General features: G+C 40.6%; 1 protein-coding gene across 1 annotated transcript in view; it reads left to right on the forward strand.

Annotated features, from left to right (window-relative positions):
* The first annotated feature begins 555 nt into the window (after positions 1 to 555).
* OIT3 (oncoprotein induced transcript 3) overlaps positions 556 to 13884 on the forward strand; it is a 32693-nt gene continuing 19364 nt past the window's right edge. The window contains exons 1-4 of the mRNA XM_021006107.2: positions 556 to 787; positions 4673 to 5047; positions 5896 to 6003; positions 9482 to 9604. Coding sequence (XP_020861766.1) covers positions 694 to 787; positions 4673 to 5047; positions 5896 to 6003; positions 9482 to 9604 — 700 coding nt within the window. The 5' untranslated portion in view covers positions 556 to 693. The remainder of the gene's footprint in view (positions 788 to 4672; positions 5048 to 5895; positions 6004 to 9481; positions 9605 to 13884) is intronic.

Genomic DNA, 13884 nt, shown 5'->3' on the forward strand with positions numbered 1-13884 from the left:
CTTTAAAGGAGATACTACAGAAAATAACATCCTCATTTTAGAGATGACAAAGCTGAGGCTCTGTCATAAAGGCAGTAACCTTGGTCATCCTGGGTCTGTGTCTAGCTCTCAGCACTTTATCCACCAGGTCACCCTAAGTCTCCAAAAAAGAGACTCAGAGCATTCCATTAATGGTCTCTTCTATTCCACACCCATCTCTACTATCATTACTGTAATGTTTCCACTTGCTTTGACATTCTGCATCATTCTCTTGTCTTCTGAGCTTAAATGACACCATTGTCCTTTGGTCCTTGATGGTAAGGTATAAAACATAATGATGTAATAAATTATGGAAGAAATGAGACTTCTGGACATGCGGTGTGAGGGGGGAGGGTGTCGCCTTTTCAGTTCCCTTCTGAGTAAGATATATCAGATACGTCACTGCAGAGAACTTGGGAGAGAAAACAATAGGAGGATGAGTTTTTTAAGGGAAAATATCAGTAAAAAAAAATAACCTTGTTGACGGTGCAAGTCTGTGTTTCTAAAAGAGGTCAAGGCTCGAGCAATGCCCAGCTTATTCCTTCATCCCCTTCCTCTGATAAAGTGGCCACGACTGCTGATAAAGCCTCTGCTCTTAAAAGCCTAAAGGTCTCAAAAATTTAAACTGAAAGAGAGTGCTAGACCACAGAAGAAAGAAGAAAAGACATTTAGAGGATGCTTGGGTCCTTCAGCTTGATCAAGAACATGTTCCAGGTGCTACTTTGGGCCTCCTGCCTTTTCATTATAATCACACCGGTACTGCCGATGGGTGAGTGTGTCTGTGGGGTATTTTGCCCTGGGTCCATGCTTGCTTCCACTCACTGCTGTAAGCTGGGGTCCAAGAGCCAGGTTCAGAACCCGACAATGCTGGCTGGAGGATGGCCTTGAGGTTTCAGAATCCTTGATGACCTGCGGGAACTTGCTTGTACAACATAAACTGGGCCTCTTTCCTCTTCTATCAATTCAGCCTCCTGGATTTTCCCAAGTCTGGCTGCTCCACTAATTTCTTGATGAGTTCATTAGTAGACTAACATCTCCTACGTTTTGTCATTACCCTAATGACTTGCAAGAAAAATGCTAAAATAGAAGTGTTAACATCTCAAGGCTCTTTTTAGGCAAAATAAGACAGGAATTCAGTTCAGAGTGGGGTTTTATTTTAATTTTTTAAAATTAATCTATCCCTTCCACTATCTCCCCCCCACACACACACTGAGCAAATTTTTTAAAAAAACAAACTGCAACCCATAGCTGTATTGTCCAGCAAAACGAATTCCCACACTGGCTTGGGAAAAGACAAAGCTTCGAGGATGATTTGATGATCTCTATTAGAGGTTTTCATATATAATAGACTGAGTTCAGTTCTTATGCTTATTAATCTCCAACAAGGGCAGGAAAAGTGGGTTTAAGTTACAGCATGAGACAAGAATTAAGAGCTTTCTTAAATCTAAAAATGGCTATTGAAGTAGATTTCAGAATTGTTGTCTTTTTAAAAAAATTTATTTTCAGATCCAAATTATCTCCTTCCTTCCAGCTTCTCCTCAATCCATTAATAAGGCAAGAAATATGAGACCCATTATAAATATGAAGTCATGCAAAATATATTTCTACATTAGCCATATTGAAAAAGAAAAAAGAAAGCAATAAAAATTAAGTGAAAAAATGCTTCAATCCACTCAGAGTTCATCAGTTCTCTCTCTGGAGGGGGACAGCTTTTTTTTTTAAGCATGAGTCATTTGGAATTGTCATGGATCATTGTGTTGATCAGAGTAGCTAAATCTTTCACAACTGATTAACATTACAATATTGCTGTTACTGTGTTCTAATTCAGCTCACTACACTTTGCATTAGTTCATCGAAGTCTTCACAGGTTTTTCTGAAACCACGCTTTTCTTAGTTTTTTACAGCACAATAGTATTCCTTCATAATCGTATACCACAACTTGTTCCTGACTGCTGGGCATCCCTCAGCTTCCAATTTTTTGCCACAACAAAAAGATCTGTTGTAGATATCCTTGTACATGTGTATAAATGTATATTTTTTCCTCTTTTTCTCTGACCTCTTTGGGATACAGACCTAACAGCAGTATTGCAGGGTCAAAAGGTATGTGGTTTGATAACCCTTTGGATGTAGTTCCAAATTGTTCTCCAGAATGGTTGGACCAGTTCACAATTCCAATAATGCATTACTGTATTTTATTTTTCCAAATACCCTCCAGCATTTGTCATTTTCCTTTTCTGCCATGTTAGCCAATCTGATGAGTATGAGGTGGTACCTCAAAATTGTTTCAATTTTCATTTCTCTAATCAATAGTGATTTAGAGAATTTTTTCATACGAGTATAGATAGCTTTGATTTCTTCTTCTGAAAACTGCCTATTCATGCCCTTTGGCCATTTGTCAACTGAAGAAGAGCTCTTATTTTTACAAATTTGGCTCAGTTTCCTATATATTTGAGAAATGAGACCTTTATCAGAGAAACTTGCTGTAAAAGTTTTCCCCCAGTTTCCTGCTTTCCTACTAATTTTAGCTGCATTGGTTTTGTTTATATAAAACCTTTTTAATTTCATGTAATAAAAATTATCCATTTTACCTCCTGTATTTTCTCTATCTCTTTTTTGGAACTGAATTCTTCCCTTACCCATAGATCTGACAAGTAAATTTTTCCATGTTCCCCTAATTTGCTTATAATATCACCCTTTAGGTTCAAACCATGTACTCATTTTAAGCTTATTTTGGTATACATTGTGAGATGTTAATCTATGCCTAGTTTCTGCCAAACTGCTTTCCAGTTTTACCAGCAATTATTGTCAAATGGTGAGTTATTGCTCCCAAAGCTTAGATCTTCGGGTCACCAACACAAAGTTACAGTGGTCATTTAGTCCTGTTTATTGTATATCTAATCTGTTTCATTGCTCAATCACTCTATTTCTTATCCAGTACAAATTGTTTTGACAATTATCACTTTGTAAGATAACTTGAGATCTGGTACTGCTAGACTGCCTTTACCTTTTTTTTTTCCCCATTGATTCCCTAGATATTCTTGACTTTTTGTTCCTTTAGATGATGAATTTTGTCATAATATTCCTAACTCTATAAAATAATTGGCATGGCACTGAATAAGTAAATTAATTTAAGTATTCTCATTTTTATTATATTGGCTCAGTCTACTCATGAATAATAAATATTACTCCAATTGTTTAGATCTATTTGTGTGAAAAATGTTTTGTAATTGTGTTCATATAGTTCCTGTGTGTGTCTAGGAAGGTAGATTCCCAAGTATTTTATACTGCCCGCAGTTATTTTAAATGGAATTTCTCTTTCTATCTCTTCTTGCTGGGCTTTGTTGATAATATATAGAAATATAGATGATTTGCAAGGGTTTATTTTATATTCATCTATTTCATTTAGATTGCTGGTTTTAGTGGCATATAGTTGGGCAAAATGGCTCCTACTAGTTGCTTTAATTTAATCTTAATTGGTTGTGCATTCAGCCTTTTCATTTTCAATACTGATAATTTGGTTTTCTTCTTTCTTTTTTTAATCACTGCCTTCTGTAATCTACCCTCCCTCTTATCAACACCCCCTTTCTCTTAGCCTCTTCCTCTCCTACTTCCCAGTTGGGTGAGATGAATTTCTACACCCAACTATGTGTTTGTATGTGTATGTGTGTATGTATATGTATATGCGTGTATGTGTATTTGTGTTGTTCAGTCCCTAGTTGAGAAAAAAAATATATATATATAGAGAGAGAGAGAGAGAGAGAGATTCATCTTTGAACCAGTTCTGATGAGAGTGAGGTTCATGTGTTGCCTGCTTCCCCATTTTCCCCTCTATTGTAGTTGTTTAGAGGGTTGGGTTTTATAACTTTTTTTTAACCAAGCTGTTAATTCTCTTTTTGTAATTTTCTTGCATTGCTCTCATTTATTTTCCCAATTTTTCCTCTACTGCTCTTATTTAATTTTTTAAAATCTTCTTTTGTTCTTTAAAAAATCTCTTTCTTTAAAACTCTTCTAGGAATTTTTGTTGGACTTATGTCCAATCTGCATTTTTCTTTAAGGCTTTTCATGTTTTGGTTGTCTTTTTTTTGAGTTTGCATTTTGAGCTTCCTTGTCAGTATTTTTTTGAAAAAAGATGCTTTTTATGGTCAGGTTCTTGTTTTGTTGTTTGCTCATTTTCTCAGCCTTTTTCTTGCCTTTGAATTCTATATTAGAGTTGAGCTTCTGTGGCTAGATTTGGGAGTCTAGGTTCTTGGTGCTTTTCAGGTAGTGTGATAAGGAGAGTGTTCTGGTCTCTATCCTCTTGATCTGTGCTCTGGTACTTACCCACAATTAGGGCCTGTGTTCCCTGGTGACCACAAACCATAACTTCTCCTCTCCATCCTGGAACCGTGACCCACAACCAGGTAATGGGCACCTAATCCTGCACCCACTGCCAGCACAGGAGTCCTCTGTAATCTCTGTCTGTCCTTAGGCTCTAAGCACTCCTGCTGCTGCCATGTTGCTTCTTTCTTGCCTGCTCTTTGCATTAAGGATTTTTCTCCTTTGGTAAAAACTAGTCCTGCTCTTAAAACTTAATCCTAGCATGGCACATTTAAGAAGTAAACTTAGCTCATCCACACAAAAGACACCCCCTTTGAGCAATTCTTTCTATTTCTAGCACTGGATCCCTGTTCTGCTTATATTAGCTTGAATGAGCCCTGGAGGAACACCGATCACCAGCTAAAGGAGGATGATGGTCAGCCTGCCTGTGACAGTCATGTGGATGGGGAGTGGTACCGCTTCACAGGCATGGCCGGAGATGCCATGCCCACATTCTGCATCCATGAGAACCACTGTGGCACCCATGCCCCCATCTGGCTGAATGGTAACCACCCACAAGAAGTGGATGGCATTGTGCAGCGCCAGGCCTGTGCCAGTTTCAATGGAAACTGCTGCCTTTGGAACAACACCGTGGAAGTCAAAGCCTGTCCGGGAGGCTACTATGTCTACCATCTGACTAAGCCCAGTGTCTGTTTTCATGCCTACTGTGGCCGTAAGTAACTTCCCTTTGTTTTCTCCTCTCCCTCTGGGGCAGAAGAATCACTGCTATCAGAGAAAGAGTGAAAGAGAAAGGTGCTATGAAATGTATAGCATCTAAGAGTTCCTGGGGACAGAGCCACAACTAGGGTGGGGTGACTGGGATGCTGCCCAGGGTACAGAAGATAGCTGATATCAGAGGACACACTTACTCCCTCTCGGTCATGATCTTGCGGCCTGCTGCTACCACAAACTGACCCCTGGGACATCACCCCAGGGTGGAGCACTCCTCTCCTAGGGCATGTCCTCCCCTACCTCTATGAGAACAGGCTGCCCCCTTCCCCAAATCTGACTGAACCCAACAGGATTAAATTGTTCCCATACTACCACCCTTCAACCGAATTTATGCTGGGAGCCAGAATGTTTAGTTAAGGGTTTGCCTGGGGATCATGTAACACAGATCCTTTCTATTTGGTATTTCTAACAAGAAAATTAAGCCTGCTGGGCCAAGAGTCTATGAGACATTCCTAAAGGATAAAGAGGTAGTAATTGGAATCATGCCTTCAGGTCATTCTCATAATCATATTTTTGGCCTGACAAAATGTCAGAAGATAAAATATCCTATTCAGTTAGAGACTGTATCTACGAGACAGAAATGTCAGTGCTTCTCTATAGGTACCCTCAGAGGAAAGTTGAGAAAACCATGGTCATCTACCTAATTCTGCTGGCTTCAAGAAGCCCTGAAACCATCATGGCAGCCCTTTGGATAACACCATCAAACTGGGGGGTCAAGGAGCTTATACCCCAGTGAGAGTCTCTAGGCCCTTTTCCGTAATCATCACCATATCTCTGGCCTTCATGCAGATTTCTATGACATCTGTGATGTGGTGGACTGCCATGGTACTTGCTCGAACCCTGAATGCATGTGTTCTGAAGGAACCATCCTGGGCCCAGACCAACAAACCTGCCTGGGTAAGAAAGCTACAGTGAGGTGGGGAATTGGCCAACCAGGTGAAAGGGTCCAGCAGGCAGTTGGCTTTACAGTAGGACAGACACTGGGGGACAGATGGAAGCTATGTATAGAGCTCTGGAGTCATTTGTGTGGAGATGATAACTGAAGTCACTGAGTGACAGTAGATCAAGCCAGTAAGACTGAAAGGGTGAAAAGAAACTGGGAGAAGGTGTGCCTCTGCAGCTTTCTGGGCAGAACAGTGATCAAGCCTTTGGCCCTGACAGATCGGGGTAGAATTTGATCAGGGCTCAGTTTATATTGTGATTAGATGAATAGGGTCAGTCTAGCACTACCTAAAGAAATTCTCTCCTAAAGTGGCACCAGGGTATTTTTATCTTTCTTGGGCAGCGGAAAGAGAAGGATAACGGGCAGTTTGAAAAGAATCCAGGGCTGCTTAAATTACTTTTTCCACTCTCTGTGTCTTAGAGAAATCATCAGGCTGAAGATCCTAGCACTCGGGATAGCCTTTTCCTTTCCCTTGATTTTTTTATTTAATTCAAAGGGAAAGAGATTAAACTAGGACTAATACAGACCACTTTGCCTGGTGGCACCACCAAAAAACCCCACCAAAGATGGCAGAGATAATTTGGAGGCAGAAAGTGTAAAGGGGAAGCCATTTTAATTTGTAAATTCAAATCAATTCAATATACATTTATGGAGTACCTGCTACATACAAGACACTGTGCTATATACCCTGGAGATAAAAAGATGAAAATGAAAGTCACTGTCCACAAAGAGGTTACATTCTGTTGAAGTTATAACATGTCTATGGATAAGTAAATCTAAATTACACACCAAGTAATTTTAGGAGGGAGAGAACCCAAACAGCAGGGGCATGGTGAGAGGGGAGGACAACAACAGGGAGCCTAGGCTAATCCTTGAAATAATTTAGGGATCTTAAGAGGCAGAAATGGGAAGCAAGGGCAGTGCCGGCATGGACCATCTGTGCAAAGACATAAAAACAGGAGAAGGAATGTCACATATGGGAAACAAAAAGGCCAGTTTAAGTTTTATCTGTGAATGTGAGAAAAGCCTTCTGTCCTCATTCCCAACACTAGCTTCTGGTGAAACATCACACATGTCTTAATAAGGGCACACCCATAAAGGCTCTAGATTCCTGCTGTTTGTGGATTTATTCTTCAATCTGTTGACACTAAGGATCTGGGATTTCATCAGTGAGAGATTCAGACAAAGTGCTTCAGAAAAATGTGAGGGAGGAGAAGTAACTTTCTGTTGGATAATTGGAGGTTTTTCCTGGGTAAAGTGACACCTGGACTGAGCCCTGGAGTCAGGGATGGATTGCAATAATTAGAGAGGAGAAGTGAGTACCTTCTTATGTTAGGGACCTCCTGCATGAATGCTTGGAGACTGGATAGAGGCCAGGATCAAGAACCAGATAGTGGCCTAGTACATGGGCCACAAGCAGGGATGATAAGGTGAAGGAAGGCTAAAGCCACATACTTTGGGGCCTGATTTTGAAGTTAAAACCCAGGCTAGGTTTTGTTTTATTATTTTTTTTCCAATAGGCAAGAGAGAACCATCACAGATTCAGGAGCAGGGCAGTGACATGACTGAATCTTTGCATTAGAAAAATAATTTTGGCAGCTTGGATAAAGTTGGAGTTGAGGAGAATGGAGGCAGAAAGCCCAGTTTGGAAGCTATTATAATAGTTCAGAATGAGGTGACGAACTAGGCGGTAGCAGCACAAAAGGAGACAAAAGGATGAATGTGAGAGATGTTACGGAGGTAGGATCAACAGTACCTGGCAACTTATTGACTGCTTCTAGAAGGTAAGAGAATGGGGATAGTCAAATATGACTCCAAGGTTTTGAGCCTGGGTGCCTCAGAGAATAATGATAGTTCATCTAAAGAAACAGGGACCTTAAGAAGAAGGGCAGATTTAAGATGAGTTCAGTTTTGCATATGTTCAGTTGGAAGATCCGAAAGGACAACCAGGTAAAGGGATACAACAGATAGTCAGACATAAAGGAAAGGGATCAGGAGCTAGGTATTAGCTTTGGGGGTTATATGCATGGAGGGGATGACTGAAATTATCTACTTCAGATGAGACGAAGAAGAGAGCTCAGAGAAAGAAGAGGCTCAAGAACAGAACCTTGGAGCATAGACCAAGAGGAGCGGTTATAGTGATAGGAAAAGGATTGGGGGAGCAAAGTCACAGAAACTAAAGATGAAGAGAATATTAAGGAGGGAATGGTGGACAGCATGAAATGATGCAGAAAGAGCAAGGAAGATGAAGACAAAACAGGCCATTAGCTTTGGAGATTTAGATATGGCAATTTTAGTAGAGCTGGGGTTGGAAGCCATATTGCAAGGAGCTGAGATATGAGTAAGTAATGAGGAAATGGAAGTAGAGGGAGTAAGTGCAGACTATTCTTTCTAAAAGTGTAGCAGTGAAGGGTAGAAGAGATATAGGCTGATAGCCTGAAGGGACGACTGTGAAGAGAAGACTGAGATTGTAGACATAAAGCTTTTCAGGAATGCGTGTTTGTTTGGGTTGGTTTTTTTTAAAGGTCCGCTATATTCTTTTTTTCCCCTCTTTTCTTTTTCCCCAGTTACATGCAAAAACAATTTTTAACAATCGTTTTTAAAACTTTGAGTTAAAAATTCTCTCCCTTCCTTCCTTCCTCCCCACCCCACCCCCATTGAGAAGACAAGCAATTCAATATACGTTATACGTGTGTAGTCATGTAAAACATTTCCATAACAGTCATGTTGTGAAAGAAAACATAGACCCCCCCCAAAAAAAAACCCTCAAGAAAAATAAGGAAAGCAAATAAAGTATGCTTGAATCTGTATTCAGACACCATCAGTTCTTTTTCTGGGGATGGATAGCATTTTTCATTATAAGTCCTACAGAGTTGTCTTAGATCATTTTATTGCTGAAAATGGCCAAGTCATCCACAGCTGATCATCTTCGAATACTGCTGTTACTTTGTACACAGAACATTTCACTTTGTATCAGCCCATGTAAATCTTTCCAGGTTTTTCTGAGAGCATCCTGCTCATCATTTCTTATAACAGAATAGTAAGGAATGTATGTTCTGAATAAATACAAACCTATTAGCATATCCTGACTTACAAATATACCTGCATGTCCCACAGCTTTGCACTACATCTGCCTGGAGAGAATTGGCCAGTAGTCTAATTAGTCTTCTATATTTTAGCAGAGAGAAGTTATATGGGTAACCTGATTGGTGTGTGTGTGTGTGTACAGGGGGGTGGAAGGTACCTTGGACCACTGTGAAATATACAGAGCAATAGAAAGCAAGCTGATTTTATGTGGGAGAATGTAGGTGTTCTTCCAAAGAGTTTGAGTTTCCCTGTAATGGGGGCTATCCTGCCTGTTACAAGAAACCCTCCTCTCCCCTCATCAATTACCATTAGTCATATGTTGCTTGCATAATTTCTACCCTATAGATGAAAATGAATGTGAAAAAAACAACGGTGGCTGCAGTGAGATCTGTGTAAATCTGAAGAACTCATACCGCTGTGAATGCGGGGTTGGACGTGTGCTAGGAAGCGATGGCAAAACCTGTGAAGGTGAGAATGGGGGAGAATGGATTCAAACTAATGGCCAGGATCAGGGGTCAGAATTGGTAACGGAAAATAGTGACATTGACTCCTCCATTCCTCTGGAGAGGAATGGTTCTTTTATACTGGAATATAACCGTTTAGTAGTGATACTCTTATACTAGTTTTACTAGAGCATAATTGTTGATTTATTGTCCCAGTGGGTTGGGTGGCATGTTAGATCTCACATTAGGAAGGATCTGGGTTCAAATCCCACTTCTGACACTTAGTAGTTATGCAATCAACAGCAAATGACTTTGCCTTTCTTTGCTTCATCTGTTTAAAAGGGGATGCTAATGCCCATAGCACCTATCTCAGAGGGTTGTTATGCAGGGTCAGATGAAAATATATTTAACACACTTTAAAATTTTAAATCTCTATGCAAAGTCAGCTATTATCATTAAAAGGTAGTTGATTTTATACCCTGTGAAAGTACTTTAAGACATAAGTAAGACAAATAATGAATTCTCCTTTTTAAGATTAGAAATGGTATATACATTTTATATAACTGACATATAAGTGACAATGAAGCCACAAGTCAAAATAATGCTTTGCAGTAGTTATGGAATGGGTGAAATGAAAAAGACATTCATACGTAATATTGTAAAGGCCCCTCCCCTTCAGGGTACCTTTCCTGTTACAGGTAGTTTGTTGTTACTGGTTAGTCATTTTCAGTCTGACTCTTCGTGATCCCTTTTGGGGATCTTGGCAAAGATGCTAGAGTGGTTTGCCATTTCCTTCTCTAGCTCATCTTACAGATGAGGAACTGAAGCTATCAAGGTTAAGTGATTCAGCCAGTGTCACACAGTTAATAAGTATCTGAGGCCGCTTTGAACTTAGGTCTTCCTGACTCCAAGTTCAGCGCTCTATCCAACCTAGCTACCTAGGTCCAGGTAGTTACATTTGCTAAAATTGCTGTACCTTCAACTGCATCTTCTATAATACTTGATTACTTCACTGTTAACATTGAAGGTACAGGACAAGGATGGCTCATCTTATGTCACAGACCCTCTATGTCTGAGCGAGAAAGATGAACTATACACCCTTATTTTAGACCAAGCGCTGGACTGGAATTACAGTCTGACAGCCCTTGTAGCATTAAGTAATATGGCACTTCATTGCACAGAGAAATGAAGATAGCAGGTGCTCTCACTCGTATCTAAAGGACAACTTTAGATGGTGGAACACAATGAGTATTGGACTCAGAGAGACCTAGGTTTGGATTCTACTGTTAACATTGACGAACTGCTCAATCTTAGGCAAATTTTTATGTTTTTTGTTCACTTGTTTTTCAGTTGTGTCCAATTCTTTGTGACTCGTTGTGGAGTTTTCTCAGCAAAGATATTGGAGTGGTTTGCCATTTCCTTCTCCTACAAATGAGGAAACTGAGGCACATAAGGATAAGTGACTTGACCAGAGTCACACAGCTAGTAAGTGTCTGAGGCCAGACTTGAATTCAGGAAGATGAGTGTTCCTGATTCTAAGCCCAGTGTTCTATCCACTGCACCATTTAGCTACCATGTTTACCTTTCTGGGTCTCAGTTTCCTCATTTGTAAATTAGGAATGAGAATAACAGTTGTGTAGAGTTGCTGCTAACCTCAAAGGGCTATAGAAATAGGAGTTGTGTTTTTCCATAAACTCATTTGGGTCTAGTTGGATTAAATGTTACAACAGCACAGACAGACCCAAGCGTGACTTGCAGCAATATGAGTATTTGAAAGTCTTAGGTAAAGGATGTGTTAACTACTGCAGTAGTCATTATGTGCTGCATGTGCAGACAGTGCCTCTAAGAACAAGGCTAAATTTATTTGGAATTTTATTGAACTAAGTGCAATGGCCTGGATTCTTCCTTAATCTTCTTTATTTTCTGCAATAATCTTTGCATATTCGAGCACCGCAGGAGATAATTAATTAATTATTTGGGATCAGTTTATTGGCTGAACATGCAGGCCACTCATCAGACTCCTCTCTGCCTTGTCATCCATACATCCATGGATTCAGAAGGAAAACTCTGGACAAGTTCTACTCGGGGATTTATTTTCCTCTGTTTCCCTTCAGTGACCTGACTCCTCGTGATGCAACTACAACCAGCTTACCGAAAACTTTTCCTTTATCTAAGTCATTGGAGACATAGAATTGTGAGGCTGGATGAGACCACAGTGCTCTAACCAGAAGCCAGATCCTTCTATAACACCCCTAATCAATAGAATGCATTAATCCCTTAGGCCACCTTAATTTCTCCAAAGATGAGAGCACTTGGAATTAGAACTGGCTGAATATTAAAATTTGCTCTTAGCATTTTTCTGAAGAAAAGAGACTTGAGAATTCATCTAATCCAACCTTTTCTTTTTATGTGAGGAAATAGAGGCCCATTGAATCACAGAATTTTAGAGCTGGAATCAACCACAGCTGCCATTTAGTTTAACCCAGGTGTGGAATCTGCTGCAGGGTCCCCACCCCTGAAACTTTAACCTATATCCCCAAAAGAATTCCCATTAAAATATGCCAACAAGTTGTTATCCAGCCTGTGCCTGAAGGCCTCCTAGGAAGGGGAACCCATTAGCTCCTGAAACAGCTTTTTCTACTCAGGGAGAGCTCTAGTTGTTAGGAAATTTTTCCTGATATCCAGCCTGAAATTTCTCCTTTGCAACTTTCCCATAGCTCTGGTCTGGCCTCTAGGGCCAAGCAAAATGCACCTGTTCCCTCTTCCACTAGCAGCTCTTCAAATACTTCAAACAGTGAAATGACATGTCCCCGACCATTCATTTAATCAATCAATCAACATCTATTAAATCCCTACTATGTGCCAATCACTATGCTAAGCTCTAGGGGTACCAAAAAGAAGCAAAAGACAGACCCTGCCCTCAAGGAGCTTATAGTCTAATGAGAGAGACAAAATACAAATAAATACATACAAAGCAAATTACACACAGGATAAATAGAAAATAATTAACAGAAGGAAGGCCCTGCAATTAAGAGGGGTTGGGGAAAGCTTGTAATAGAAAATAGGATTTTAGTGGGAACTTAAGGGAAATCCAAGGAGGTAGGTAGTTAGAGCCGAGGAGGAAGAGCATTCCAGGCCTGGGGGACAACGAGAGAAAAAGCCTGGTGGAGACAGGGAGGGTCTTCTTCATGGAACAGCCGGAAAGCCTGTGTCACTGAATGGAAGAGCATATGTTGGGGAGTAAGGTGTAAGAAGACTGGAAAGTTGGAGGCAGCAGTATTACCAAGGGCTTTGAATGCCAAACAGAGCATTTTGCATTTTCTCCTGGAGGCAACAGGGAGCCACTGGAGTTTATTGAGTAGGGGAAGGGTGTAACACGATCAAACTTGTGTTTTAGGAAAATCACTTTAGTGGCTAGAGGATGGATTGGAGTGGGGAGAGACTTGAGCCAGGCAACATCCCCGCCTCCCCCAAGTGGGCTATTGCAGTAGACCACTGGGTATGAGGTGAGGGCCTGCACCAGAGTGGGGGCAGTGTCAGAGGAAAGAAGGGGGCATTTTGGAGAGATGGTACAAAGGTGAAATCAACAGGCCTTGGCAACAGATCGAATGGGGGGGGGTGGAGGTGGTGAGAGATAGTGAGAAATCCAGGATGACTCCTAGGTTGGCACTCTGACAAATTGGGAGGATGGTGTTGCCTACTATGGTAATAGGGGAGGTGGGAGGAGGGGAGAGTTTGGAGGGGGTTCAGTTTTGTACGCGTTGAATTTGTGATGTCTGAAAAGAGTTTGGAGATGTGAGATTGGAGGTCAGCAGCAAAGGGATGGAATTTAAAATCCATGAGAGTTGATGAGATCACTAGTTGAATAGAAGGGAAAGAGAAGATGACCCAGAACAGAATGCCCAAATACAGAGGGTAGGATCTGGAAGAGGATCCAGCAAAGGAAACAGAGACATTCTTAATAAAAGGAATGAATAAGGAAAAAAATTTTTTAATGTTGACTTTTAATATTTTTCCCTACCTGAAGATGTCCAATTAATCATTATTACTGATTCAAACCTGTGATTTCATCTGTGTAGGGAACTCCCAAAGTGGAAGCACCTTCTACAAAGACAACTTGAGAATTCATAGTCTTAGGCAGTCTGCTTAAGTTAAGAGAGGCTGCTGAGAGAGGGGTTAACTGACTTGCCTATGGTTATATATCCAGTACATATTGGAGGCCAGAATTGAACTTGAGTCTTCCTAAGTCCAAGGACAACTCTTTATCCAATATACCACATTGCCTCTCATACAGTTAAATAGAAA

The sequence above is a fragment of the Phascolarctos cinereus genome, unplaced genomic scaffold (genome assembly GCF_003287225.1).
Source record: "Phascolarctos cinereus isolate Bilbo 61053 unplaced genomic scaffold, phaCin_HiC Scaffold_3;HRSCAF=262, whole genome shotgun sequence".
NCBI lineage: Eukaryota > Metazoa > Chordata > Mammalia > Diprotodontia > Phascolarctidae > Phascolarctos > Phascolarctos cinereus.